Genomic DNA, 25,496 nt, shown 5'->3' with positions numbered 1-25,496 from the left:
CCCCATAAAGTCTTCTGGGTCACCAGGGCTCACTACAGCTGCCCTTGAGCGCAGACTTGTCTCTCTGGAAGGGGCCTTCTCGGAATCCAACGCGTATGCCCAGAGAAAACTGGAGGAGGCCAGGACAGGCGTGCGCGGGGAACATGGCGCTATCAGCCTCACGTCAGCAAGCCAACCGGGTTACCAGCTCCCTCTCGCGGCGGAAGCTAGACCCAGTGCGCTTGCGCGCCGTCGCCCCGCCCCCGCACAGCCCCGCCCGCGCGCAGGTCTCTGGGGCGGCAGGGCCACGCCGTGCGCCGATTGGTGGCGTTCCGGGCCCGCCCTCGGGTGATTGACGGCTCCCGGGCCGCCGCCGCTGCCGCCGCCGCTGCCCCCGCCGCCGCAGGGTGTGGAGCCCGCCGCCGGTCGCGGGCTGCGCGTGTGCCGCAGCCGCCGCCCAGCCTCCGTCATGGACCTGTTCGGGGACCTGCCGGAGCCCGAGCGCTCGCCGCGGCCGGCTGCTGGTAAGCGGGCGGCCGCCGGGCTGGTGAGGGCCAAGGAGGGCGGGCGGGCGCGCGGGAGGGCGAGCGCGGCCTGCACCGGCGCGGGGAGCCGGGCCTCCGCCATGTTCGCTGCGCAGGAGGAAAGGCCGCGCGCGGCCCGGCGCCCTTTGTGCGCGGCCGCTTTCCCTCACGGGAGCCCCGCGCCGCCGGCCTGCGTCCGGACCGGCCGCCTGGGGAGCTGGTAGTCCCGGGCGCGCTCCCGGTTCAGCGTTTTCCTCGCTTTGTGTTCCGTGTGTACCCCGGCGACTGAGATGGTCCCCGGCTCGGTTGCTCGTGATTCTGAGGCCCAGAAGAGAGGATTCGTTCTCTCTGCAGCCTCCGATCTTGTGTCATGACTCGGAGTAGTTTTTTGTTGTTGTTGTTCCCTCTGGGCCCCGGGAAGTCCCCTCTCCCCAAAGGGAAGACCATTCGCCCGGTCCGCTCCCCACCCCGGCTGCCCCCTGACCTCGGCCGCCGTGCGCGTCCCGGAGGCCGGGGATCGGAGCTCCACGGGGTAGCCGTGCGGGGACCACCACGCCTGGTCCTCTGTCCGGCGGGTTACAGCGGCGCCCAGGCTGAATTTGGCAAGACTTATTCACGTTTTCAGGTGCAAGACATTCAGCTGGATGCTGTGCTTTAGGACTCCCCCCCCCACCCCCGCCCCAGTCTAACTCGGTGGCAGAAAACGTGAAAAACTTCAGAACACTTTTCAGATTCCAGGCCCAGCTCAGCCCCACTCAGCTTGCAAGCCCGGAAGGTGGGGCCCGGCCTCTGTGTTACGAAATCCGCAGCGGATTTTGTTGGACAGCCCGGGAGGGGGTCTGGAGACCCTGGTTCGGCAACTGCTGTTGTCCTAGGGGCATACGAAGGTGACTGACACCCAGCGTTTGCTTGCTTTCAGAGAAGCCGAATTCTGAATGCGAGTGGTTGACATCGAAAAGGGACAAAGTTAATGACTGGGAAATGCTGAATGTCCCGGAAAAGGGATGTTTGTGGTCCGTGAACGGAGAAGTTGGGTGGGAGGTGGTGCTGGACTCGGGCCTCCAAAGATGGATAGACGTGTAATTTGCAGAGATTCTAGGCGAGGGAACAGTGTGCTTGCTCTTTGGGGAACGTTTGGCTCTCGGGTTTGCCTGCGCATCCAACGTGGAGGAGTTGCGACTTGAGACTCGGATCCATGAAGAAGGCTCCCAAGAAGGGGTGGTTCTGCCCCGTAGGGCCTGGGTTCTGGCATGTGACGTGTGGACGCCAGGCCAGTCTTAGGAGGCCGTCAGTCACAAGAACGGCGCTGCTAGTTTTCTCGGCAGAACATCTCATTTTGTAGATTGTTCCCTAGATTTCTTTTCTAGATTGTTCTCGTTGTGGGTGAAAACGCTGGCTTGTGTATGCAGTCTTTTTGACTCTGTTGGTGAAGGATAGCTTCTGTCTGAATATATTCGGGGCAGAGTTTGCGTTTGCAGATGCGCCTGTAAGCCTGTCATTTTCTTTAATCGCCATCACTTTCTACCCGAAATTAATTTGGGTCCACTCAGGCGGAACGGACCCCTGAATGATACAAAACTTGACGAGTCTTTAAGTTGGTCCCTGGAAGGACATATCCAACCCTGGCTGAGACGACAGGGTGGCAGAGGTGCTGTGTGCTATTTAAACCCGGGTTCCCTCAAGAGTGGATCACGACCTGCCTCCTGCCTGTGAGGAGGGTGCTGGCACTGCCGCAGGTTCTCCTTGACCGAGTGTGTTTTCTGTAATAGCTTTAAAAGCAAAGAAGGCATGCTTTCTGAATTTGTTGATGACAGAACACTGACAGGGATAAGTACTAAAGTGAGTACAAAATCAGAACCCAAAGTTATCTTGACAGGCATTTCGTGAAAACCAGTAAGATTAAACTTAACAGGTTAAAAAAAAAAACTCATTTGAACAAGAACAGAAACTTATTTCACGGTTTTGTAAAAGTACTTTGATTTTTGAGAATTTAACTCAAATGTCATACTTTTTGTTTCTGAAAAATTGTTGATAACATTGAATCTAGAGTGAATGAGAGGAAAATTAAGTTGGCTTCTTAAAGTAGATGGAGCGAGGAGGCTGGATTGCCACCGTCATAGCCCTCAAAGGATGTGCAGGTGTCACAGATTTCTGAGCTAACGCAGGAACGATAAAAGACCTAGTCATTTTCACAGACCCTAGAAGAGTTGTTTGGGGCATGTACTCAGACTGGTTTCAAATCCGAATTCTGCTCTTACTGTCTTCTGTGGCTGTTCCTGCATCTGAAAAATTAGTGTTGCCTCCTACTGTTACCCACGGGTTAGAGAGAGTACTGTGTGTAGGGGGAGCAGAGGCTCTGTGCCCAGTACTGATAGGTGCTGGTGCTTTGTAGATGTTACTCTGTGAGCTAACTTTCACAGCTGTTCCAAAGAGGGGGAAATGCACTCTTAAATGGATTCTGTGAAAATGCCAAGTGTCCAAAGGGAAGAAGTGTCCACTCCTCTGATCATGTCCAGTGTGTTTTATTTAGTGTTTTGATTTTTGCTTTGAACATCACATCTCATGTTCCTATACCAAGCCTCTTACTTTTTGTGATCTGAAGAAAAATATGAAAAGAATACAGTAAATGTTTTCACATTTTGTGCTGAATTAAGGGTTTTCATCCCAACCCTTAACAGATTTTGCTTGCTGAGTACAATCAAGTTTCTAATGTATAGTATACATACTTATTTAAAGACGACGTGTATTTATTCATATCAGATGGAAATGGAATTTCTTTGCTTGTTGTTCAGTCTCTAAGTCATGTCACACTCTGCAGTATCATAGTCATTAAAGTGCTGATTGATGTCTTTGAAGATTGACAGCTTATATTTGGTAGTCTGAACAAGTTAAAGGTGTCTTGGTTTAACGTCATCTGTGTAGTAATCTGGTTTCAGTTTTATAGGGTGGCTCTTTCACTACACCAGTACGCTTTAAAACTGATGGCCTGCTGTTGATGACTAAATAAATACTTGCTTTGCAAGGCATCCTCAAAATATTTCTTTTTTTTTTTTTAATATTTCTTTTTATGAATTTGTTGAGCTAAATATAAAATAAAGGCTAAGGTATTAGAAAAAACTTGAACTAATGGTAAGACCTCAGGGTTAGTAAGAAAAAACTCAAGTCATAAAAAATTAAAATGGATTTAGCTATGTAAAAATAAAAAAGTTTTTGGAGCCAAAGTAGCACAAAGGCAAAAGCCAAATTGAGAGAAAATAGTTGCGGTACCGTTACTAAAGGTTACTACCCCCCTCGTAAGGGAAAAGCTCAGACAAAGTAACAGGAAAAAGAGGTGACCCATTAGAAAAATGGTCAAAGGATGTATCCTGACAGTTTACAGGAGAAACGCAGGCGACCCATCGCTGGGAACTGGTGCGCAGCTTCCTCAGTCACTGGGAAGGACAGCAGGTCACTGGTGTACTGTGGTTCTCACTCGTCAGATTTAGAAATTGGGGTGATGATAATGAGATTTAGAGAAATGGACATTTTCATAAAGTATGTTGAGAGTGAAAGTTACCACAACTTTTTTGGGAACACATTTCGGCATTTGTCAAATTTCTTTGTTTTCTTTCTGACCAGCAGTCTGGCAGATAAAATGAGGTTATAAGTCTTGGGTTGTCATTATGGCATTATTTGTCATGTAATAAACCAGAATCACCCCACATGCCCATCAGTAAAGGACCTGGACAAGCGAGTGGCAGTGCTTCCTGTATATTGTAGGATAGTGGGCGACTGCTGGAAAGAATCCTGAGACCCAGTGTGCATGAACAATGATATATGTAGAGTATCGTATATAGTGGTGGCAGTGGCTCATGGTAAAGAATCTGCCTGCAGTGCAGGAGCCGCAGGAAACACAGGTTCGATCCCTGGGTTGACATGATCCCCTGGAGCAGAAAATGGCAACCCACTCCAATATTCTTGCCTGGAGAATCCCATGGACAGAGGAGCCTGGCGGGCTACAGTCCATGGGGTCGCAAAGAGTTGGACACCACTAAAGTGACCTAGCAGCAGCATCATTGTATATAGTGTACTTCTACCTTTTAAAAATGAACATCTACAATTCAATACATGAGCATAAAGGGAAATGGAAGGTATACACTAAGGTGTTATTCTGGTGGGGATAGGCGGGGAAGTGGGCCTTTTTCTAATACATCCGTGGTATTTGGAAAACATACACAGTTGTCCGTCACTCTCTGCAGGGTATCGAGTCTGAAGCCCTCTTCAGATCCCAAGATCTGAGGATGCTTAAGTCACTTATATAAAATGGTGTGGTACAGCTGGCCCTTTGTATCCACGGGTGGCCCTTTGTATCCACAGGTCAACTGTATCGCATTTATAGTTAAAAAGGAAATTCAGGTACAAAAAGCAATTTAGGCAAAATATTTAAGCTTTCTGTTGCTATAAGTAGCAACTTTTTGCTAACCTGAATATGATCAGCCTGAATATTTTTGTCAGCATGATATGTAACTTTCAGTAGACTTAGCTTCAGAATGTAAATAACTTAAAAAAAAAATCTAGATGAGATTAACTGTCATGGAAAACCTGTTTTCTGTCTTGTTTCTTTCTTTATGAGAGTTCTTGTATTTAGAACTCAGGGACTACTTCTGAAGTTAAGGTCAAGGTCACACATGGTCCAATGATTGCAGCCCCAGATACTTTGAATTACTATTTATCCAACACAGAATGTAAGGTTCTGGCTAGCCAGAAGTTCCCTTTATAGCATCTGTGATGTACAGATTGTTTTTAAAGATACAAACTATTCTAACTTTGATCCTTATGATGATGCAAAAAGGTACTCCAGAGATCTTATAGAGCCTTAGGATTATCTTTGGGGGGTTGTATAAAGGTTAAATGATCCTTGTGAAGTTCCAGTAACAGCGAGGAGGCAGTATGTAACACCTCCCCAAGAGCATGTGCTGGGAAAGCAGGCTGCCTGCATTTCAACCTCCGCTTCTCACTGGCTCGTCTCTTGGACAGTTACTTAAGCAGGTGCATCAGTTTCCTCATCAGTAAGTAACCATAATAATAGTACCCACTTCATAAGGTTATTGTAAGAATTCAATCCATGAAAATATGTAGAGCACTAGAGTAGTTCCTGACAGGCAGTGAATGCTTATTATCATTTGCATAAGCCATTCTCAGTTGTGGCCAACAAAACTCTGAGCTGATCTCACTGTGTTTAATTGCAGTACCACTCAGAATATTCTAGAGTGACAGAGAGCAGTTGAGGTTCACTCTGTTCAGCAGGGAAAGAGAGGCTGTTCTTTGGGGCTGGTAGTAGGTTTGAGGCACTCTCTTAACTAATTCAACAAAGGAGAGCGGCCGGGCTAGTGCTGAGCTGGAAACTCTCTTATGAGGAATGCTTGCCAGGACCAAAAATGTATTACCTGGGTAAAAGAGGACTCCCCGCCCCGCCGCGCGCCCCATTGGACACTGGATTTGGAAAGACCTGATATAGAGAGGTAGTTTAATTCAGAAATTAAAATGTGGCCCCGCATAAGTGGAAGGGTTGGTTGCTCTTCAGGTCGGCTCCTCCCTGCAATGTCCCTCTGTCCCAAGATGCCTGGTGCTCTGACCCCACTGAATATAGTCCTACTGTTCTGGGTCATCCTGTTCAGTTTGGAGTCTGTTAGAATATGATAGATATGTTGATGCTTAGACTAGTACGGTTTGAGTTCCTCTTGGAAGTGGCCTGCTGAAATATTAGTGATTCTTGTAGGAGGAATAGTACAGTGAGTAAGTGGTTGTTCTAAATGCCCTTTAATGTTCTAATGCTGTTTTTGGAATCTTCCCATAGAGTATGTCACTTGTGAGAAAAGTGAAACTACTTGTAATTACTTAATGTCTTTATGATAATCCTAAGGGAGAAAATGGTAATTTAATGAAATAGCCATTTCCTATTTGTGTTACAGGTATAAAGCAAAAGAGTTACTTTTTGTTAAATTAGGAATTTATCAGGCATTTAATGTACTTCTGACCTAAAGACTCCTGAAGAAATTTCTTTCCTTGGAGTTTAAATTTTACTTAAAATTTTTAGTTTTTAAAAAAGTAGAGTTGATACCCAGCTCGTTTCTAGGCAGAAAGACAATATGGATGAAACTTTCGGGGCACACATGTTGAGTTGGTTTTTAAATGGGTGCATTTCCGCACTTGAGCTCTGAGGAGCAAGATCAGTGTGTTCAGTCTCAGAGGACGTGGACATCCACGCCTTCGTCTTTAGCCCGTTGTTTCCCCCACATTCCTGTGGGCTGGTTCGTATATTTCATAACTTAAGTAGAAATTTTGAAGAAAGCTGGAGAAGGAATAATGATTAAATTTTATGTGGAAAGGGATAATTGAGTATAAAACATTAAGACAAGTACTTTTGTTAGGTAAATCTTTAGGTTTTTAAATAGAAAGATTTCTTAGCTTTTTCCTGAGTTTATCTTGGAGTATCTAAAATTCCTCATTTTCTTCATAGATATTTATTGAATTGGGCTCTGTGCTGGAGATACCAGGTTAAGACAGATTCGGGCCTCTCACCATCTCCCTGCTTATGTGTTTAAAATTCTACTTGGTAATTAGTTCAGAATGTTATTGAAATAGGATTTTTTAAGATCGGTAGATCTTTGAAGAGTCCCTTTATCGAGGTACCCAGATAGAATTATTGTTTTGCTCTAGAATCAGTTTTTTCTTCTCAGGATTCACTCTTAAAGAAAGGTTTTTTAAAATGTGTTCCTTTCAGTACTGAAATTAGCAAGAAAAATACTTGTTTTCCTCAAAACACTCAGTAGCCCTTAAAATTCCTGTTGGATTGTCCTTCATTGCTTGTATATTGACTGTAACTGTTGGAAAAAATGTCCATATTAAATGACTGTTGAGAAAGTATTTTGGGAAACAGTTACTCTGTCCAGTAGAGAGGAGAAGATTTGAATTTACTAGCTGACTTATCTCAGAAGATTCGAGCCCCACCTGGCCAGTGTCCACGTGCTTTCTAAGCAGGTGTTCCGTGTTCTAGGGAAAGAAGCTCAGAAAGCATCTCTGCCCTTTGACCGTCTCCCTCCGGCCAGCAGTACTGACTCAGGTACAGTCTCCAGGCTCTCCCAGGTGTGTGTCAACATGTCATCCTGGGATTGTAGTTGTCTCAATCTTTTTCCCTTTCCCCCATTTTCAACACACAGATGTTTTAGGTGTTGGACTGTCTTAAGTTTTGAATCCATGGCATCAGGTAAGGCAGAAAAATCCACTAGTTGCTAGCCCTGAGGAGCTGCGTGAAGATGTTGAGCGGTGTTCTTTGGTTCATCTGAGTGTCTGTTTTACTAGTGAAATAAGACTGGACTCTGAGGCAGGTCTTCCGTCTCCTTTGAGATGATGAGACTCAACAGTAGGCTCGGGACGCTGTGTGCACGGCATGCGTTGCCACTGGATGGACACGAGGGCTCTGAGTCTATGTCAGTGGCCTGTGTAGGCATCCTGGTGGGATGGGTTCTGAAACGTGAGCCCCATTCTGGCTTTGGGGGCTCACTCAGTGTTTTGCTGTGTTTCAGGCTCTGGGGGACCTTTGCTTTTTGACGATCTCCCGCCAGCCAGCAGTGGCGATTCAGGTAAGTGGTAGGGAAACTAGTCCAATGTGCCGATGGAAATAATATATGATGTTCTACTCTTACATAAAGTGTGCTTATTTATAGCTGTAAAAAGCCTTAGGATGACGAATCGTAATACTACGTAAGGTTTATTAAAACTAACAGATACCGGGAATGCCCTGGCGGCCCAGTGGTTAGGACTCATTGCCTTCATTGCTGGGGTCCAGGTTTGATCCCTGGCTGGCGAACGAGGTTCCTGCCAAAACGAATAAACAATCAAACTAAACTCAGTAGATACCCTCAGTTGGGAAGCAAAAATATACATAAATACTACATCACTTTTTGGTGATTATTTTCTACTCCTTAGAATTATAAGAATTCAGTCATTTACTTTGACCTTTGTTATTAATGTTCTTTTAAAAAAAAACACCTGAGTCTGTCGTTGTAGTTTTGCCTTGTTATGTCCCTGACAGATCCAGATGTATCCAGCAGAAAAGTATCTGAATATGTGAAGTACTTTTCGCTTTTCACACTGAAAAAATATTTTCAGTGTCCCTGATAAATTAGTCTTCTGTTTTATGCCACTTACAAAATAAAAAGAATGCTGATCCTTAACTGCAGTTGGAGTGGCACTGCTTTACCGACTGGTGCAGGCGGCGTGCAGGAGTTTGAATTCTTGAAGTTTAAGACCTTAGTCAGTCAGTTTCCAGTCAGAGCTTTTATGTGTGTTCTCAGCATTCTTTTTGTTGATTCCATTTTTGTCAAGCCTATTAACCGGGGCTTTGCTTGTTTCTCTAGATGTTTACCTTTTCCTTTTACGTCCCAGTGGGACAGAAGGGGGAAACAGAGCAGACTCCTGTAGGTTGTCATACATGATGAGTCTGTTATTCCACTGAGGACTTCTCACATGGAGCTCCCCCAGAGGGGATGGGGCAGGGCGCGGGGGGGCAGGGCGGATGCAGGCTGTCCTTTCATATGTGAGTATCTTCCAGTGTGAAAAGACCTTCCTTACATTGTCAGATAGAACACGCTGCTTTTTCAAGTATATTTTTCTGTATTATTAATTAATTACTGCTAAGTCATTGGAATTAGTCTAACCAAGTATGGATTAAATTCATATTGTTCCTATATTTGGACTTCCCAGGTGGCACTAGTGGTAAAGAACCCACCTGCCAATGCAGGAGATGTAAGAGATGTAGGTTCGATCCCTGGGTCGGGAAGATCCCCTGGAGGGGAGCATAGCAACCCACTCCAGTATTCTTGCCTGGAGAATCCCATGGACAGAGGAGCCTGGCGGGCTACCGTCCCTAGAATTGCAGAGTCAGACACGACTGAAGTGACTTAGCGCACACACATTTCTGTATTTAGAAAAAGTATCACAGTCATCTTTCACAAGAATTCTCAGATTTTCAGGCTATGTGTCCATACGAAAAAATCACAACATTCTCATCCAATTTACCCTTAAACCTTCCTAATAAAGACAGTACTCTCAGTTATAGTGAAAGTTAAACGTGTGTAGCTGGGGCTCCTAACAGATTTAAAGGCGGGGTCAGGGTAGTTATGTCTTAGTTATCCTCAGGGCAGAAGGTGATAAACTAATAGTAACTTAGAGGACTTCCAACAGCATTATTAACAGGGTTTGTGTTTTTTTTTGGATGTAAAATCCAATCTTGTATCCAATATTTAGGGTTTCCTGAGAAGACATACTCTTCTCAAGCAGGCAGGAGCCGTTTACAAAAGCGGACTGCGCTCTAGGCCATGAAGCCCTAGCACAGAGTCAGTACCATATGTAGACCGCTTTCTCCGATTACAGTGTGATTGACTTGGAAGGCAATAACAGTTTAAACAGTTTCTGTTTTCCAACTTAAAGGAAGATTTTTTTTCATACACATTTGGAAAACTGGAACACAAACAGTAAGTGGCAGGAGGCTAATGGAGAGACCATTGAGAGATCCATGAGTTGTCCCAGTTAACTTTCCTTACCATGTGGGGTAGGATGTGTGTGTTACACTGTTGCAGAAATCTGTCCTTTGCAAGTAACTGATTATTCTTGAGGGCAAGAATGTTTCCTTTTCCCCCTCAGTACTCAGAAAGGTCTGTCAAAGAGTAGTTGAATGAATAGTAAATGGTTGTATGCTTTTATGCCTACATGCAGAGAATACGTAGGGCCATTCATTGGACACTTGATGGACCAGGGACTGTGATGAAAGCTTTACATACGTTTTCCCCATCAGTTTTAAACAGCCTTCTGAGAGGACAGTTTTCTCCCTGTCCTGGATGAAGAAGCTGAGGCCTGCAGGTTAAGTAACTTGCCTTAAGGGCACGCCCCTTGTAAATGGCAGAACTGAGACTTAAAACTAGACTTGTTCCACAGTGCATACTCACTGCAGGTGCCCCTAGCTCTTAACTTTGAATAGACATCCATCCCTTTGCAAGTGGGAGTGGCTTTAGCAGTCCTGTTCTGCCTTTCAGGATACAGACGGTTCTTATAGCCTGATATTGGTCTCAGTTTAAGCCTTTGTTAGTGTTTTGGGGCTGGTTCAGGATGTTTTACTTTGCAGGTTTTGGAAAATGTATACGTAAGGGCTTGTGGATATAAAATACCATGTGTGTGACATAGCCCCAAAGTATGAATATGTGTTTTTACCACTGAGAAGCCTCTCACATAACCTCTCGAGGCCATCTGAGCAGGGCCTGGATTTTAATTTGTGGTCTCCCACTGTGGGCACCCAGGGTACTGCACCACCCCTCAGAGTCATGGCTATGACCACTGAGCATCCCTCTCTGCCAGGCCTCTCTCGAATGTCCTTTCATCTCCGAGGGCTGGGAGGGAGCCAGGTCTGCTCGGGACTTTTAACAGTCTATAGCTGTGTTTCTGTCTGGTTTTTACTTTATATTTCCAGGTTCTCTTGACACTTCGTTATCCGAGGAGGTAAAGAATGAAGGGAAAGGAGCAAAGAGAAAAGCCTCTGATGAAGAGAAGAATGGGAGTGAAGAGCTTGTGGAAAAGAAAGTTTGTAAAGGTTTTCAGACAGTTTGAAAACAAATGTATTAGACTTCATATTGTAAGACAACCCAGAGCAAAAACCAGCTTAGCTTTCCAATGATAACACTTCCTTTCTGAGTCTGTGTTTAAGAAGTGGATAGGGTTCCCTGTTTGTACACGGATTTCCGAGTTCACGCTGCTTCCTCACCCTTTGCTCTCCATGTGCTCCATCTCTTACTCACCTTCGGTCAGGTAGGAAGCCTGCCTTGGTCCTTCAGGGGTTAGAGACAGGTTTACTCGGCCTTGGTTAGCGTGTGGGCCCCCGTCTCTCTCTGACTACATGTCCTTGGCCTCCGCCTGTCTATTAGCACTTGGAATTCTGTGACGAGCTCGCAGGCAGCGCTCCAAGAGACGACCTGAGGCTGGAAAGAGCGATTGAAATTCGTCGTCAGCTTTGTAACGTGTCACAGTGCATGAGGAATGAGTGAGGAGTGTCAGCTGGAGAGAAAGCTGTGGGTTTTACTGACTGTGCCCGCCAGGCTGCTTTGTCGCGTGCCGTCAGTGACCTCCGGCGGAGGCTGGAGGCCCCGAGGAGGACGTGAAGATGCAGGCTTCAGCGTGGCTTGTCACTGCCTGGAGCCTGCAGAGCGCTGTGCCTGCCAGCGGGTGCCCTTCAGGAAGGGCATCTGTCACTGACGTGGCTCTCCGTGTCAGAAAATGAGCTCAAACCAGCCCTTAAAGAGAAATTTCTACACCTCCAGTGGACTCCTTTTTCCTTTTCCTTCTTCAGTTAAAGTAAAAGCAGCTGATCTTTCCATTTGTTCAGTCTTCCAGCCTCAAGCGTGGAAACATGTTTTCCAGTGTATCTAACAGGGCCCTTGGGGTAAACTGCTTACTTGCATTTCTCTAAACTAGAGATTTTTCTGTCCTCATGAAGTTACTGACAGACAAGATTTGCAAGGAGCTCCTTGCCGCGGTCCCAGCCTCACTTCTGTGGGGCGGCAGCGCGCTCCTTACTCTGGTGCTTTGAGCAAGTGCTCTCTTTGGAGGAGCCTCTCTGCACCGACTTGCCGTCGCCTGCTGTCTCCTCTCTGCTGCTCAGCCTTGCAGAGGCCGCCCCGTTCAGCAGTGCTCTGCTTTCTGTAGCAGACTTGCCACCTGGGAGATGCCTGGCAGGGCAGCTCTCAGACACTGCTGGGTAGAACAGCTGCAGGTCCCTCTCGCTTGCTCTGGGACTAGGGCGTCTGGAGAGAAGGGCGCAGTTTTGTATTGGCTTTTTGTTCTCTTTCCCGTAGCCTCTTCGGTGATCTTCAGCCTGAAAGGCTACGTGGCTGAGCGGAAGGGCGAGCGGGAAGAGATGCAGGATGCCCACGTCATCCTGAACGACATCACCGCGGAGTGCCAGCCCCCGTCCGCTCTCGTGTGAGTGTCCTGCCCCGGCAGCCCGCGTGGCGTGGGAGTCTGTTCTGATGCTGGTGTGGTAGTGAGGGCCCAGAGGAACCCAAAACAGCAGAAGGCAGACTGTGGAATTTTTCCTGCAGTTGCATAAAATGAAAGTGAAGGGAAAGGTATGGAGGAAAAGCCCTTGTCACCAAGAGCAGGAGTGTGCTTAGAGTTGCTTTTAGAGCCAGGAAAGGGGCTTTGGAGAAGCCCCAGCAGGCACATTTTTTGGGAACAGATTTAATTGGGGGACACCAAGCCATACCTAGTAGCTGCCACACTGTAAGATTCTGAGTTATAAACCACGTGTGAGAGGTATATATACACATATATCACATTATGTATGATGTTATATATTGAAATATATGTACACATAGAATATCAAGCAGCCATTAAAAAACAAAATTTGCCATTTGCACCAACATGGATGGGCCTCAAGAGCATGCTCAGCAAAATAAGTTTATTGTTTCATGGCTCATGATGTCCCACATTGAGAAGGGATTCTAGAAATGTTTGAGGACAAGAGCAGCTCTGCAGAGTAAATGTCATTTCTCACAAGCATATTTGTTCTTTGCTTCTTGAAACAGTTTTTAATGCTGTTTATCTGTGTGTGTGAGTTTCCGGCAACCCTGAAAGGGGACTAGGAACGGGGGTGGGGCGGGCTTTAAGGGTTTGGTGTCAGTCAGGGTTTGAGCAGCAGCTCCGAAACTCCCTGTTCTCTCACAGATGTTTTTGACGGTCGGTACTTTGTCTGTGTTTATCTGTGTATTAGTGTTTAAAACTAAATCTGCTGTAAGTAGAAAACTGAATCTGCTCTAAATAGAAAAGCGTTCTGAATATTAGTGAAAAATCAGAGTTAACAGGTCTTGATTTTTGAAGCAAGGGTGAGTTTTTAATTTTAAAATGTCATGGATGTTACTTCAGCATTGTCTTAGGTACTGTTACTGCTTGCTGTTCGGGTTAAAAGCTTTAATGGAGAGGAGTAATCTTTGCCTGAGGATCTTGCTGACTCTCAATTCATTATTCCAGCACCCGGGTTTCATACTTTGCTGTTTTTGATGGACATGGAGGAATTCGAGCCTCAAAATTCGCCGCACAGAATTTGCATCAGAACTTAATCAGGAAATTTCCTAAAGGTGAGGCTCAGAGCTCAATCGGTTCATGTTCACCTTGGGGTTGGCTCTTTGTGCTGATAAGTGAGACGTCACTGGCTTTAGTGAAGAATCCTTGATGACCGTAAGAGCCTGGTTTAGAGGAGGCCGTGCGGAGGGGAGCAGGGGCTGTGCGGCGGGCCCACCGTGGAGCTTGTTGTGTCTCTGGGTGATGGCGCCTCTTGTCTCTGCACTTGGGAGGATACTCAGGCCCCCACTTACAGTGGAGGAAGCACAGCTGGTTCTCGGCCGTAACAGAGCAGCGGTGGCCGGAGGGCCGTCTCCCTCCTTAAGACTTCGCTTTCTTTCCTGGCTGCTGCAACAGGAGATGGAATCAGCGTAGAGAAAACGGTGAAAAGGTGCCTTCTGGACACCTTCAAGCATACTGATGAAGAGTTCCTTAAGCAAGCCTCAAGCCAGTAAGTGTGACCACGTGAAGACCTGTGAGCGGAGGGTGTGTGTGGTTTTCCTAAATGCATTTCAGGCCTTCCAATACTGTGTAATGCGAACGCTTGTTATCTGAAAAACTCCTAGCACCAAGTAAGCGCTTACAGCTTAATGAAATCTGAATTAAAAAAAAAAACACATGTATCAAAGAAACCATCCATTCTAAAAGTATGACACTTCCCTTTCAGCTCTGGAAATTCAGTCTCAGAGCTGGCATGTTGGTGGTGACTGTGTCTCTGATGTGTCTCCCCTGTCAGGAAACCTGCCTGGAAAGATGGGTCCACTGCCACGTGTGTCCTGGCCGTAGACAATACTCTTTACATCGCCAACCTGGGGGACAGTCGGGTATGTGGCTGTGGTGCCGCCCACTGAGACCGCAGCGCATCCGAGGGGGCCAACTGTAGGCAGCACTGTCGAATAAGGTTACGGCCACGATGGTGGGGTTGCAGCCTTCATTCTTGGCGGGTGCTGCAAGGGGCTCTGTTGCAGTTAGAAGCTCTGGTTCAAGGAGTGGCTGCTAAACTGGAGGCTGTTCTGGGAAGACTTACACCCTGTCTGTACACAGGTACAGAGCTGCGAGTTGGAATTTAATTGGCCCTCAAGTAAAACTACTTATATTTAAACAAATATTTGTCTTCATTTCTTTGACCTCAGATAGTAATGAATGAAAAGTATTAACCCCTGCCTCTCCAAATTATGTAATTCCAAAATAATTCAAAAGCTGTGACTAGAAGAGTGCTCGGTGATGGGATGAATGTCCGCTGAGCCCAGGACTCAGAGCTGAGGGAGAAAACCCAGCTGCTTCCCACTGATGACGGCCTGTGTCGCGTCCCAGCTGTGGGGGCTGACTTGGACCTGGGGGGAGGGCTCCTTAGGGCCTCTGCAGTCCCTGCTGTCTCCCCCCTGCCGCCCACTCGCCAGCCAGCCTCCGTGCTTGTGCGGCAGTCACTGGACAGAGTGGCCTTCCCACCCTGTTGCTTTTAGGGTGACTTGGGATACGGGGCACTGGGAGCTGTGAGCGCCCCAGATGAAAGCCCTGCCCCAGTGGGGTCTGTGTTGGAGTGACCCTCCAGTGGGTCTCTCTGGTGGGACTGCCTCTTGTACATGGGCGTTCAGACCAGAGGACTTCAAGAACATGTGTACGAATTAGCCAAAAAGAGAGACTTTGGAGTCAGACCCAGTTTCAGTCCTGGCCCTGTTCTGTGACTCCAGGCGTGATGCTTGTCCTCTGGGCCTCAGGCTTCCCCCTCTGTAGAGCAAGAGGTTTGTCCGGAAGTGACCACTCAGTAATCACGGTAACGGGAACATTCGGACGTGTACTTGATCAGCCCACCGAGTGGGCCAGTGTAGACTCGGGGAACAGTGGCGCCTGAAGGGGCCTCGGTACTTTAAGGGACCTGCCTTCACGTCACAGGTGGGAAGACAGTGGCCTGGTGAGAGGAGCAGGGGGCTGTGGTCGCCTGGTGCTTCTCCCCCTTAGTGTTTGCGTGTGTGTGACTCCACTTTGCCACTTGAGGCTTTTGACACTGGATCCTCTGAACTCAAGTTTGTCAGCAGGAGGCTGAATCTGAAAGTCAGTTGTTGACCTTGCTCTTCCCCTGTTAGCATTAGGCACTGGGCTTGTTCGGTTTCACACCTGTTGTACTCTCATCTTCCCAGGCAATCCTTTGTCGTTACAATGAGGAGAGTCAAAAACACGCGGCCTTAAGCCTCAGCAAGGAGCATAATCCAACCCAGTATGAAGAACGAATGAGAATACAGAAGGCCGGAGGGAATGTCAGGTAACCAGAGGGTGGCAGGGGCTCTGGGAAGGGTGCCACTGTGGAGCGAGCCGAGAGGCCTCCACGGGTGGGGCCTTCTGCCTGTGCAGTCTTCAGCATGAGGAGACTGTCTGAGGTCTAACTTGGTGAACACGTGTCGTGGGGTTTCACGTGTGTCCAAGTGGGAGTAAACCATGTGTGTGCAGGAAACGTGCTTCCCTCCATCTGCAAAAGGAGGATTCCTGTCTCAAATTCAAGCTTACCATTTCCAGCATTTTCTATGGTCCTAGGAACTTTCCTAAAATTTATTATTTGTCACAACTGGATAAACTACACTTTGGGCAGTTTCTCCAGAGAGAACACCTAGAGTGGTTAAGCATGAGCTCTGGGCTTCTGGGGAGCAGCTTCTCAGGCCCAGGGGCCGTGCTAGCCTGGCTTGGCTTGCCGCGGTCGTTTCATCTCTCTTCACGTCTTTGGAGACGGTGCCAGCTCTAGTTTGTCATCTGCCACCTCTCAGGTAGTTAAGCAGGGCTAAGGACGCGGCATTAGGAACATCACCAGAGGTGTTTTCTGGTTCATCTTAGGTTTGAGCTGTTTAAGATTCCGTTGCCTGTTGGAAGAAGTGAGATGCCAGTGTGAGGCGGTGGTTGCTCATCCTTGGAGGTGTCGCTTCTCTTGTGTTGTTGACTTGGCCAGTTTCTGTTGTCGCTCCAGGCCGTTTCTGGCCAGTGGTGCAGGGAGGTCTCTGGAGAGGAGTCAGAATTCTTAGGGTTGGTTAAAAAACTCCAGGGTTAGTAAAAGGTGATTTTGGTCTGGGTTGTGGCTGTCTGCGTGAGCAAAGATGGAATTATAGCCTGGGTTCTGACCTTGGCCAGTGCCGTGACTGACTGAGCCTCCGTGACTGCTTGTGGGAGTTGATGCCCAAGAATGTGACCCCAGCGTTGGTGTTAGTAGCATCATCTTTTCTGTCCTTTCTTATAACTTTAAAATTCTGCTGTTGTCTGATCTCCTTGAAAAGATTTTGACATTAACATTCCTATGGCTGCAAGTAAGGCCAGCTGTATTGCCTTTACTTCCCGTTTCCCAGTCCCCATTTATTAAGAACTGTGTGGACTTACAGTGCACCCCTCAACTTGAAGAAGAGAGTGGGGGTGCTCAGAGACAGGAGGGGTGACTTGCTCCCGAGCCAGGGGCTGGGCCGTGGCCCATCTCCTGCGTGAGGCTGGGGCTGGCGTGCTTTTTCTTTTCGTCCATGCCCTCTCACTTTCATTAAGATTTTCAAACATGCAGAAAAAATTTTAAAATAGTAAGCATTTAAATATCTACTACCTAGATTCAGTAGTTAACGTTTTGCCATATTTGCTTTGTCTGTTTATGTGTGTGTGTGTGGCTGAACTATTTAAAAGTTAGTTGCAGACATAATATCTAAGAAAATAATCGTTCCTTAGTCTGTATTAGGTTACTTAACATTCCGTGTGTGGCCTCATCTCCCCAGTTGTCCCCAGAGTGTCTGTGTTGGAAACCAGGGTCTGGCCAGCACTGGACTTGCGTGTTTCCGTGAAGAGTCATCCCTGCTCTGGCTTGGATCGCGGCCCCGGTCAGCCCTTGTACAGGGTCACCAGCACCGTTTACAGTGCCTGTATGTTACGTCTTATAAAGCAGAATTTAGGTCTATGGGCTGCTTTAGATTCAGGTTACACGTCTTCAGTAAACGTGAAAACGTGTACTGACGGGATGCCAGGCACCTCTGACTGCCCCCGCGTCAGTAGCCGAGCGCGATCACCGCTGGAGATGCGGGCTCTGAGCTGGCCACCGTTGGCCGCAGACGGCTCCAGGGTGGAGGCGTGCTTCCGTGTGTGGCCTGCCGGCAGTCTGGGGAGGCCTACTTGGGCACCTTGGGACTGTTGCCGTCAGCCTCTCAGCTGACGATTTTAGTGGCCCTCGGCGACCTTGCATGAGTCAGCTTCTTCACGGGGCCAGCAAAGAGGACCATTGACTGGCTTCTTCTGCTCGTGGTAGCAGGCATCCTGTTAGGAAAGGCTTTCCTTCATCAACGGGGCGAACCAGTTTTTCCCTGAAAGCAAGGTATGTGTTGAATTCTTCCATCACCATTTGCAGAGTGGGAGCACCCACAGCTATGGAAACTCGTGGTTTTTCTTTCCCTTCTCTGCTGCTTCCGTCTCCCTTCCTTGCTCCAGGAGTCACTGCAGATGGGTTTCTGTATCCAGGGCGCTGACTGTAGCCATAGAGGCAGGGTGTTCTTGCTGCTCACGTGCCCTCTGTGGCCAGCGGGAGGGAGCACCTTCCACACGTCTGCTTGTCTTAAAACAGCTCCATGTGCTGGGGCTGCTGGGGTCAACTGCAGTGTCATCAGTTCACACCTGTTCCAGGACAGAACCAGGAAACACACACACACGTGTGCTCTCTGTAGCCTGTGAGTTTAGACTGCCGCTTCTCATGCAGATGGAGCATCTACAGGGTTTTCTCTTAACTTCTTGGACTCAGTAGTTGTAGTGTCTTCTTTTATCCTGAAGATCTTGGTTCCTAATAACATTGCATGTTTATTTGCCAGAATAGCTTTTTCACACTTGTAACATCAGCAGCATCGCTGTTACTGGGCGTGAGTTCCTGGTGGTTCTCTTCAGTCTGTGTCTCACTGAGGATGTGCCGAGTGTTGTATGTAAACATGGAGTAGTTATTTTCACTGTGGTTTTGTTACACTCTGGTTATCATGATCATTAGTTTCATTTTGTTTTCAATTTCAGGGCTCTTTTACCCTCTATTATGAAGCATTTACACGGTGAGATAGGAGCCCTGGTGCACTGTTGGCGGGAATGTGAAATGGCACCGCCATTGTGGAACACGGCATGGCAGTTCCTTACAAATTAAAAATAGATCTCCCACCACAACATTGTAAATCAGTACTTTAATAAAGAATAAAGATAAAAGTACATAGACCTGCCGTGTGAGCCAGCAGGCCCAGTCCTGGGTCTGTGTGCCCCAGAATTCAAAGCAGTGGATTTGAACCGATACGCACGTGCCCACGTGCACAGCATCATTTTCCACGGTGGCCACAGGTGGGAGCAACCCAAGCGTCCATCGTTAGATGAAGAGACAGACAAAACATGGCCCTCCGTAAAATGGAAGCACTGTGCAGCCTTGATAGGAAACCCTGTCACATGGACGAACCTTGAGGACAGTTTGCTAAGTGGAGTAAGCCAGACACAGAAGAGCAAACACTGCGTGATTCCATTTATATGAGTCCCCGAGTGGCCAGCGTCCTCCTCGGGACAGAAGGCAGGACGGGGTGGTGGGGCGGGGTGGGGAGGTTAGTGGTTGCAGAGTCCCGGTGGGGGATGGGAAGGCTTGGAGGTGAAGGTTGCACAACAGTGTGAGTGTCCCTGACGCCACTCAGCCGTTGGCTTCAACGTAAAAGTGAAGATGACAAACATGTTATAATTCTTACCATGATTTTAAAAGTGAGTAAGACCCACGTTTGCCTGGTTAGCTGTCTAAAATACAAAGCAGAGGCTTGCTTTCACGTCTTGCTCTCTTCACCCTCATGGCCTGAATCTTTCCAGCGTGTCTTCCGTGTGTTCATTTCCCTCCTTGTTACACTGAAGGCAGTGGAGTGTGCGCGCGTTACACTGCTTCAGGAGAACTCCCGGAGAAGGTGAGGACGGTGTGGTGTTTATTTTACGAGGAAGGGAAGCTTACACCTGTAGCATCTGCCTTCGGGTCTAGAGCGCTGTGTGTCTGGTGCGGTCTCTGATGACAGGGAGACAGTTCTGGAATCATAGGTGCAGTCCTGCCCTGTCGCACCCATCCTGCTGAAACTCCGGACCTTGGCATCTGCCATCCTGGGATGGTCAGAGGAAGATGGAGCTTCCACCTCCCAGCCTCAGCTTTGCGAGCCCGTCAAGACCACTGTGTCCCTGGGCCAGAGCAGCTGCAGTCAGAGCAGGGTTCAGCTTGTCCTGGCAGCCAGGGTGTTGGTCTCTGTGCCCCTCCCCCGCTGTGAAGGGGAAACCGGAACAAAACACCAGCAGAAGGCGCTGCGGTCAGGACACTGGTGACAGACTTGGCACTAGCGGGACAGCCGCTGTCTGACTGATGGGTGGACGGAAGGCAGGCAGGAAGGATGCTGCGTGGAGCACAAGCCACAAATGCTGGAGGGCAGGAGGCCAGGCCTGTGAGCGGCAGGTCCCCGGGGAAGGCAGGTTGGCTCAGGGGCTGGGACTTCAAAACCCAGTCCCTGCCCAGCACAGTGGGGGAAGAGTGGATTCTCGCGGATTGCCGGGGCGAGGCCGGCGCAGAGCGCCCAGAGTTCTGTGCTGCGTGGGGGAAGCTGGCTGTGTGTGGAGGGGCTGCCGAGGAGGCTTGGGGCCGGCGCAGTCCATGACCCAGGTGGCTGGTTCCGGGCAGCCCTTGCCGGGAGCAGTCCTGCTGGGCTTGCTGGGCACAGAGGGCAGGTGGTGTGGCTGTGCTCCTGTGACGCACAGCCTGCGTGGGCCCGGGCCTCTGCAGCTGGCTGGCGCCCGCACCACACATCCCATGCAGCCTGTTGCGCTGAGTGCAGGCAGAGCAGCAGCCCGCTGGGTTGGCTTCCGAAGCGTGAGTGGACTCTGTTGTCCTGGTGGTACCTGGGTCTTCGGCCCCGCCTCTGTGCACAGTCTTGTTGAAACAAGCTGGGTCTGTGACGGGAGGAGGCCGCGCGGGTACCCTGGCCCTCGGTCCCAAAGACGCACTCTGGACCGCGGGCTCCGAGCTGCCGCCTCTGGCACGCTGAGGGCTGAGGGTCCCCCATGCACTTCTTCACCCTCAGCTCAGCGCTGGCGCCCTTTGCTCCCTCTTGCCTTTTGTTCTGCTGTTCGTACCTGAGAAGATTGCTCAGCTGCTCACAGATACCAGCACAAGTCTTAGCTGCTGGTGGTTTGTCTGTGACCACCAGGAGGGTGACCCTGAGGGCCAGCGAAGGGCCGGGAGCCAGGCGGGATCCTGACTCCGAGAGCGGCCCCGGCCCAGGTGGGTGGTTCCGGCCCCTGCGCTGGTGGCTCAGCTTCCAGGGCGCGTCCCCGTTGGGAGCCCGTGGTGATGCGGCACCTCCGCGCACAGCTCTGCGGTTGGCTGAGCTCTCTGGCGCCCCTTGTCAAGTGTGTCGTCTCCTCTGGTCTCACTCCTGAGAGCCTGGGTGTTCGGGCGTTGTAGCTGCCCGAGTGGCAGAGCAAGTGGCCACCAGGATTGTCCTTGGGAGCGGCAGGCATGGGGCTGCTCTCCCTGCTGACAGGACCAGCTGTCCTAGGCCCTGCAGTCACCTTTCCCTCTCCTGGAAGCAGAATGAGCAAAGGTGTAATTCTGTCCAGAGTTCTCCTGTTTGTATTTAAGTCATTAAAGCATGTTCATACCCAAGGTAAAGAACACTTGCTTCTGAATCAGAGGATAGTCACTTTCAGGTATTTTCCAAATCTAATTAGAGTGAAATGCAAAATATCCCTCTATCCCAGCTGTTTGTAACCCTGGTGGCTTGAAAGTGAAAGAAAGTGAAAGTCGCTCAGTTGTGTCCAACTCCTTGCAACCCCATGGACTATACAGTCCACGGAATTCTCCAGGCCAGAATACTGGAGTGGGTAGCCTTTCCCTTCTCCAGGGGATCTTTCCAACCCAAGGATCGAACCCAGGTCTCCCACATTGCAGGCGGATTTTTTACCAGCTGAGCCACCAGGGAAGCCCAGGAATACTGGAGTGGGTAGCCTTTCCCTTCTCCAGGAGATCTTCCCAACCCAGGGATCGAACCCAGGTCTCCCACATTGCAGGCGGATTTTTTTTACCAGCTGAGCCAGCAGGGAAGCCCAGGAATACTGGAGTGGGTAGCCTTTCCCTTCTCCAGGAGATCTTTCCAACCCAGGGATCGAACCCAGGTCTCCCACATTGCAGGCGGATTCTTTACCAGCTGAGCCAGCAGGGAAGCCCAGGAATACTGGAGTGGGTAGCTATCCCTTCTCAAATCAAACCGGGGTCTCCTGCATTGCAGGCGGATTCTTTACCAACTGAGCTATCAGGGAAGCCCATGGTGGCTTTAAGGTAAAAACAAAACAGAGACAAAGCCAGGTCCACTCCCAGTCAGGCTTGACTCTGGGCTTTGGGCAGACCAGTGGGGCTAGGCCTGGCACAGCCACGAGCCAGGTTGAGGGGCGCTGGTGCCACCCGTGTGCGGGGCAGCAGGCCGGTAATGACCCGGGAGAGGGAGGCTCCGCCCAGTGGTGCGGTGCTGTGTGTCACTGGCAGCTGAGGGACGTGGATGCCACAAGTCGCGTCTCACCCTGTCCCACTCCTCTGCTTTTGAGGCCAGAGTCTGGGCCCTGGGAGCCTGGCCTCAGGTAGAGTCTGATGTGCCCCCCCCGCTGCAGGGACGGGCGTGTCCTGGGTGTGCTGGAGGTGTCCCGCTCCATCGGGGACGGGCAGTACAAGCGCTGCGGGGTCACTTCGGTGCCGGACATCAGACGCTGCCAGCTGACCCCCAACGACAGGTAGGCTTGGCGCGGGGCACGGGGTGGCCGCCTCCCTTGTTTCTCTGCTGACTTCTTCCAGTTCGCGTACTGAACCTGGGGTGGCGAGTGGGCGGCCGGCCATGTCTTAGGCATCATGCTGGGCCCTCCAGGTGCAGGGATAAATAAAATCCCATTCTGCTCTCGTGGGTCCAGTCTGACCACACGTGAACAGGCGTGTCCAGTCCCGTGTGTCTTAGGGGTGCCGGTGCTCCGGGAACCTTTGGCCTTGGCGGAAGGGAGACATGCATGTTGGAGAAAGCAGGGCTTTCCCGCAGGGAACAGACCCCAGGGTGGTGAAGTGGGATGGGGTGAAGGTGTGGCCAGCCGATGCCACAGGACGGCGCGGCGGGGTGTCAGGAAACGGTGGCAGGCACTCGAGGGCAGGTTGCAGAGGTCTGGGTTCTCTGCTGAGCAGTCTGGGTTTTAGCTCATAATGGGAGAATCGTGGGAGATTTTTAAGTGGAGCTGAAGTAGTTTGAAGAGAGATACCTCTTGTCCACCTGTTTCTGAGCTACTTGAGAATAAGGCCCTGTGCCTGGCGGGGAAGGACGGGGCCCATGGGGTCCAGGGGCGTGCGTCGAGGGTGTGGGCACTGAGGGGGCAGCGAGGGCCCGGGAGGCCAGTGCTGCTGGGGGCGCCTTTCCACACCCTCCGCGCCTGCCTCAGAGCACATTTCCACCCGCTCCTCCAGCTCCCCAGCTGACGCCTCAGGAGAGTCTTGTTGCCACATGAGAGCAGGCCCCGTGTTGTCCCTGCTGTGCAGCAGAGCAGAGCCCCCCTCCGGGGTCTTTCACCTCCGCGGAAGGGGCTGGCGGGCCCTCACGGGCCCCAGGCACAAACCACGTACCTGCAAATGCTCGCTGAGTGAGTGCCCAGTCAGAGGAGGAAAACCAGGATGCGGGTGTTAAAACGGGGAAAGAGACGAGCAGGAGAACTGGAACTGTCCCACCCTCTCCATCCCTGTCAGAGAGACTCCCCTTGGGAAGTCTGGGGGGACTTTGAAAGGGACGGAGGCCTCTTCTCCAGCAGTGAAAGTGGGTGGCTGTCCTCCCTTCACGTAGGCAGTGAGCACTTGACGTTCCTGAAGTCCAAGCATCCGTCCAGTTTGGGGAACGGATTGAGGCCTGCGGTGCCTGACGCTTACCGTGTATTTATCGTACCACCTGATAGATCTCCTCGGTGATCTTCCTGGAGTTTGTCTGAGAAGCTGGGATTGGGTTCATCCGTAGCTTAGGTGAACAGTGCAGTCTCAGCTCTGATGTGTACCGTCTCACTCAAGATATTTTTAAGTAGCTTTAACCTTGATCTTGTAGACGTTAAATTGGTTTTAAAATGTTTAGGTTTTGACTAGTTGGATAAATATATTTTACCTCCATTGCCAGGCTATTTTGTAAAGTTTGCTGCTAAAACCCATTTATGTTTTTCTCCATGTTGTAGGTTTATTTTGCTGGCCTGTGATGGCCTCTTCAAGGTCTTTACCCCAGAAGAAGCCGTGAACTTCATCTTGTCCTGCCTGGAGGTGAGCACTCTCAGAAGGAGTGGGTGCCTGTTGTTCCGGCTGCCCTTGGGCTTCAGAGAAGTCCTGGGCCCCCTTCCCGCCTTGTCCCTGTGCAGCCCCGGGCCCCTTCCCCCCGTGTCCCCGTGCAGCCCCGGGCCCCTTCGCCCCGTGTCCCCGTGCAGCCCCGGGCCCCTTCGCCCCGTGTCCCCGTGCAGCCCCGGGCCCCTTCGCCCCGTGTCCCCGTGCAGCCCCGGGCCCCTTCGCCCCGTGTCCCCGTGCAGCCCCAGGCCCCTTCCCACCGTGTCCCCGTGCAGTTCCAGGCCCCCTACCTCCCATGTCCCCAGAGGGGAGTGGGACCTCCATCCAGGGCACTCACCGCTCAGTTTCTCCCATGCCCCCGCCACGGGGACTGGGAGCAGTCATCCCTCGTGGGGGGGCATCTCAGGAGTGGTGGGGCGCGGGGTCCCTGTTCACCAGCACCCCTTTCCCACCCTGTAGGACGAGAAGATCCAAAGGCGGGAAGGGAAGCCCACTGTGGATGCCCGCTACGAAGCCGCCTGCAACAGGCTGGCCAACAAGGCGGTGCAGCGGGGCTCGGCGGACAACGTCACCGTGATGGTGGTGCGGATAGGGCTCTGAGGCGGGCGCGGCGGCGCGGCCTTGACTCCGAGGTTCGTTTTTTGTGTTGTGCACATTATGTGTTTCGTGTACTCCTGTGGGATGCTCATGGCTGTAAATAAAGGTGTTTTTTCTAGACTTCTAGTTATTACATTTGAGCCACACCTTGGCCTTCCGGGGTGGTATGTGCTCTTGAACGTGTTTCGGGTCTTTCTTGTGAAAAGCATTGCGGGCCTCTTGGACTGGCCAGTAGCCGTGGCCGTCAGCTGCTCACCGCGCGGGACTTTGTAGTTTAGGGCACCTTTCCCGTGCTGCCGCCCCCAATAACTGGCTGGGGAAGTGGCGTTTCACAGAAGGGAGTGTGAGGCGGTGACTGGCTTCGACAGGCCAGCGCCAGAACCCAGGGCTGCTGGAGGAGCTGGCTGCTTCCAGCTCTGCAGACGAAAATAAGGTGACAAAGTGTTAAGGCGGCGTGAGCCCAGGCTCAGCCAGGAGGTCAGGCTGATAGCTGAGCAGTGCCCCACTGGGCCCTCCAAAACACCCGAGTGCCGCTCATTTCCGGTCCTGTGATGCCAGACTGCTGCTGGATGCCCAGGTGTGGAACGCGCACGTCTCCAGGGCTGGGCAGTCCCACTGCGGCCCCGTGTGGCCTGAGGCCCGGCCTCCTGGCTCAGGGGCGCGCATACTGGGCTCTGGGCTGGGCTTAAGTCAGGCTTCACAGCAATACTTCTGTCCAAGATGCTAAAATCGTGTGATGAGCCTCCCCAGGAAAACAAACTCGAAAATTCTTTTCACGCCCTTCTTCACACAGAGAGCAGGACACTGGTATTGCTGGTAAAGCTCCGTAGTAAGACGGCTTTCAGGTCTTTCTGTGTGAGTGCTGGCCTCGGGATGATGTAAGACTCTGAAGACGGGCTTCTGAAGCTGCTCTGGCATCTCTGTGG

At 50.5% G+C, this 25,496-nt stretch overlaps 1 protein-coding gene across 2 annotated transcripts; it reads left to right on the top strand.

The window, feature by feature from the left end:
* The first annotated feature begins 357 nt into the window (after positions 1-357).
* Positions 358-24,690, top strand: ILKAP (ILK associated serine/threonine phosphatase). 2 transcript variants are annotated; one of them, XM_061412805.1, is made up of 12 exons: positions 369-503; positions 7,540-7,605; positions 8,069-8,125; positions 11,008-11,127; positions 12,386-12,512; positions 13,560-13,666; positions 14,007-14,100; positions 14,386-14,473; positions 15,788-15,909; positions 22,296-22,415; positions 23,874-23,955; positions 24,433-24,690. In XM_061412805.1, the coding sequence occupies exons 1-12, from the start codon at positions 449-451 to the stop codon at positions 24,571-24,573; spliced, it is 1,179 nt and encodes a 392-aa protein (XP_061268789.1). In that variant the 5' UTR covers positions 369-448; the 3' UTR covers positions 24,574-24,690. The 2 variants fall into 2 exon arrangements, with proteins under 2 accessions (XP_061268790.1, XP_061268789.1); XM_061412806.1 differs by lacking the exon at positions 7,540-7,605 and having other exon boundaries at positions 358-503.
* Positions 24,691-25,496: the final 806 nt, after the last annotated feature.

Source organism: Bos javanicus, chromosome 3 (assembly GCF_032452875.1).
Source record: "Bos javanicus breed banteng chromosome 3, ARS-OSU_banteng_1.0, whole genome shotgun sequence".
NCBI classification, from domain to species: domain Eukaryota; kingdom Metazoa; phylum Chordata; class Mammalia; order Artiodactyla; family Bovidae; genus Bos; species Bos javanicus.
The sequence above is the reverse complement of the archived record's forward strand: the minus strand, read 5'-3'. Positions and strand labels throughout refer to the sequence as shown.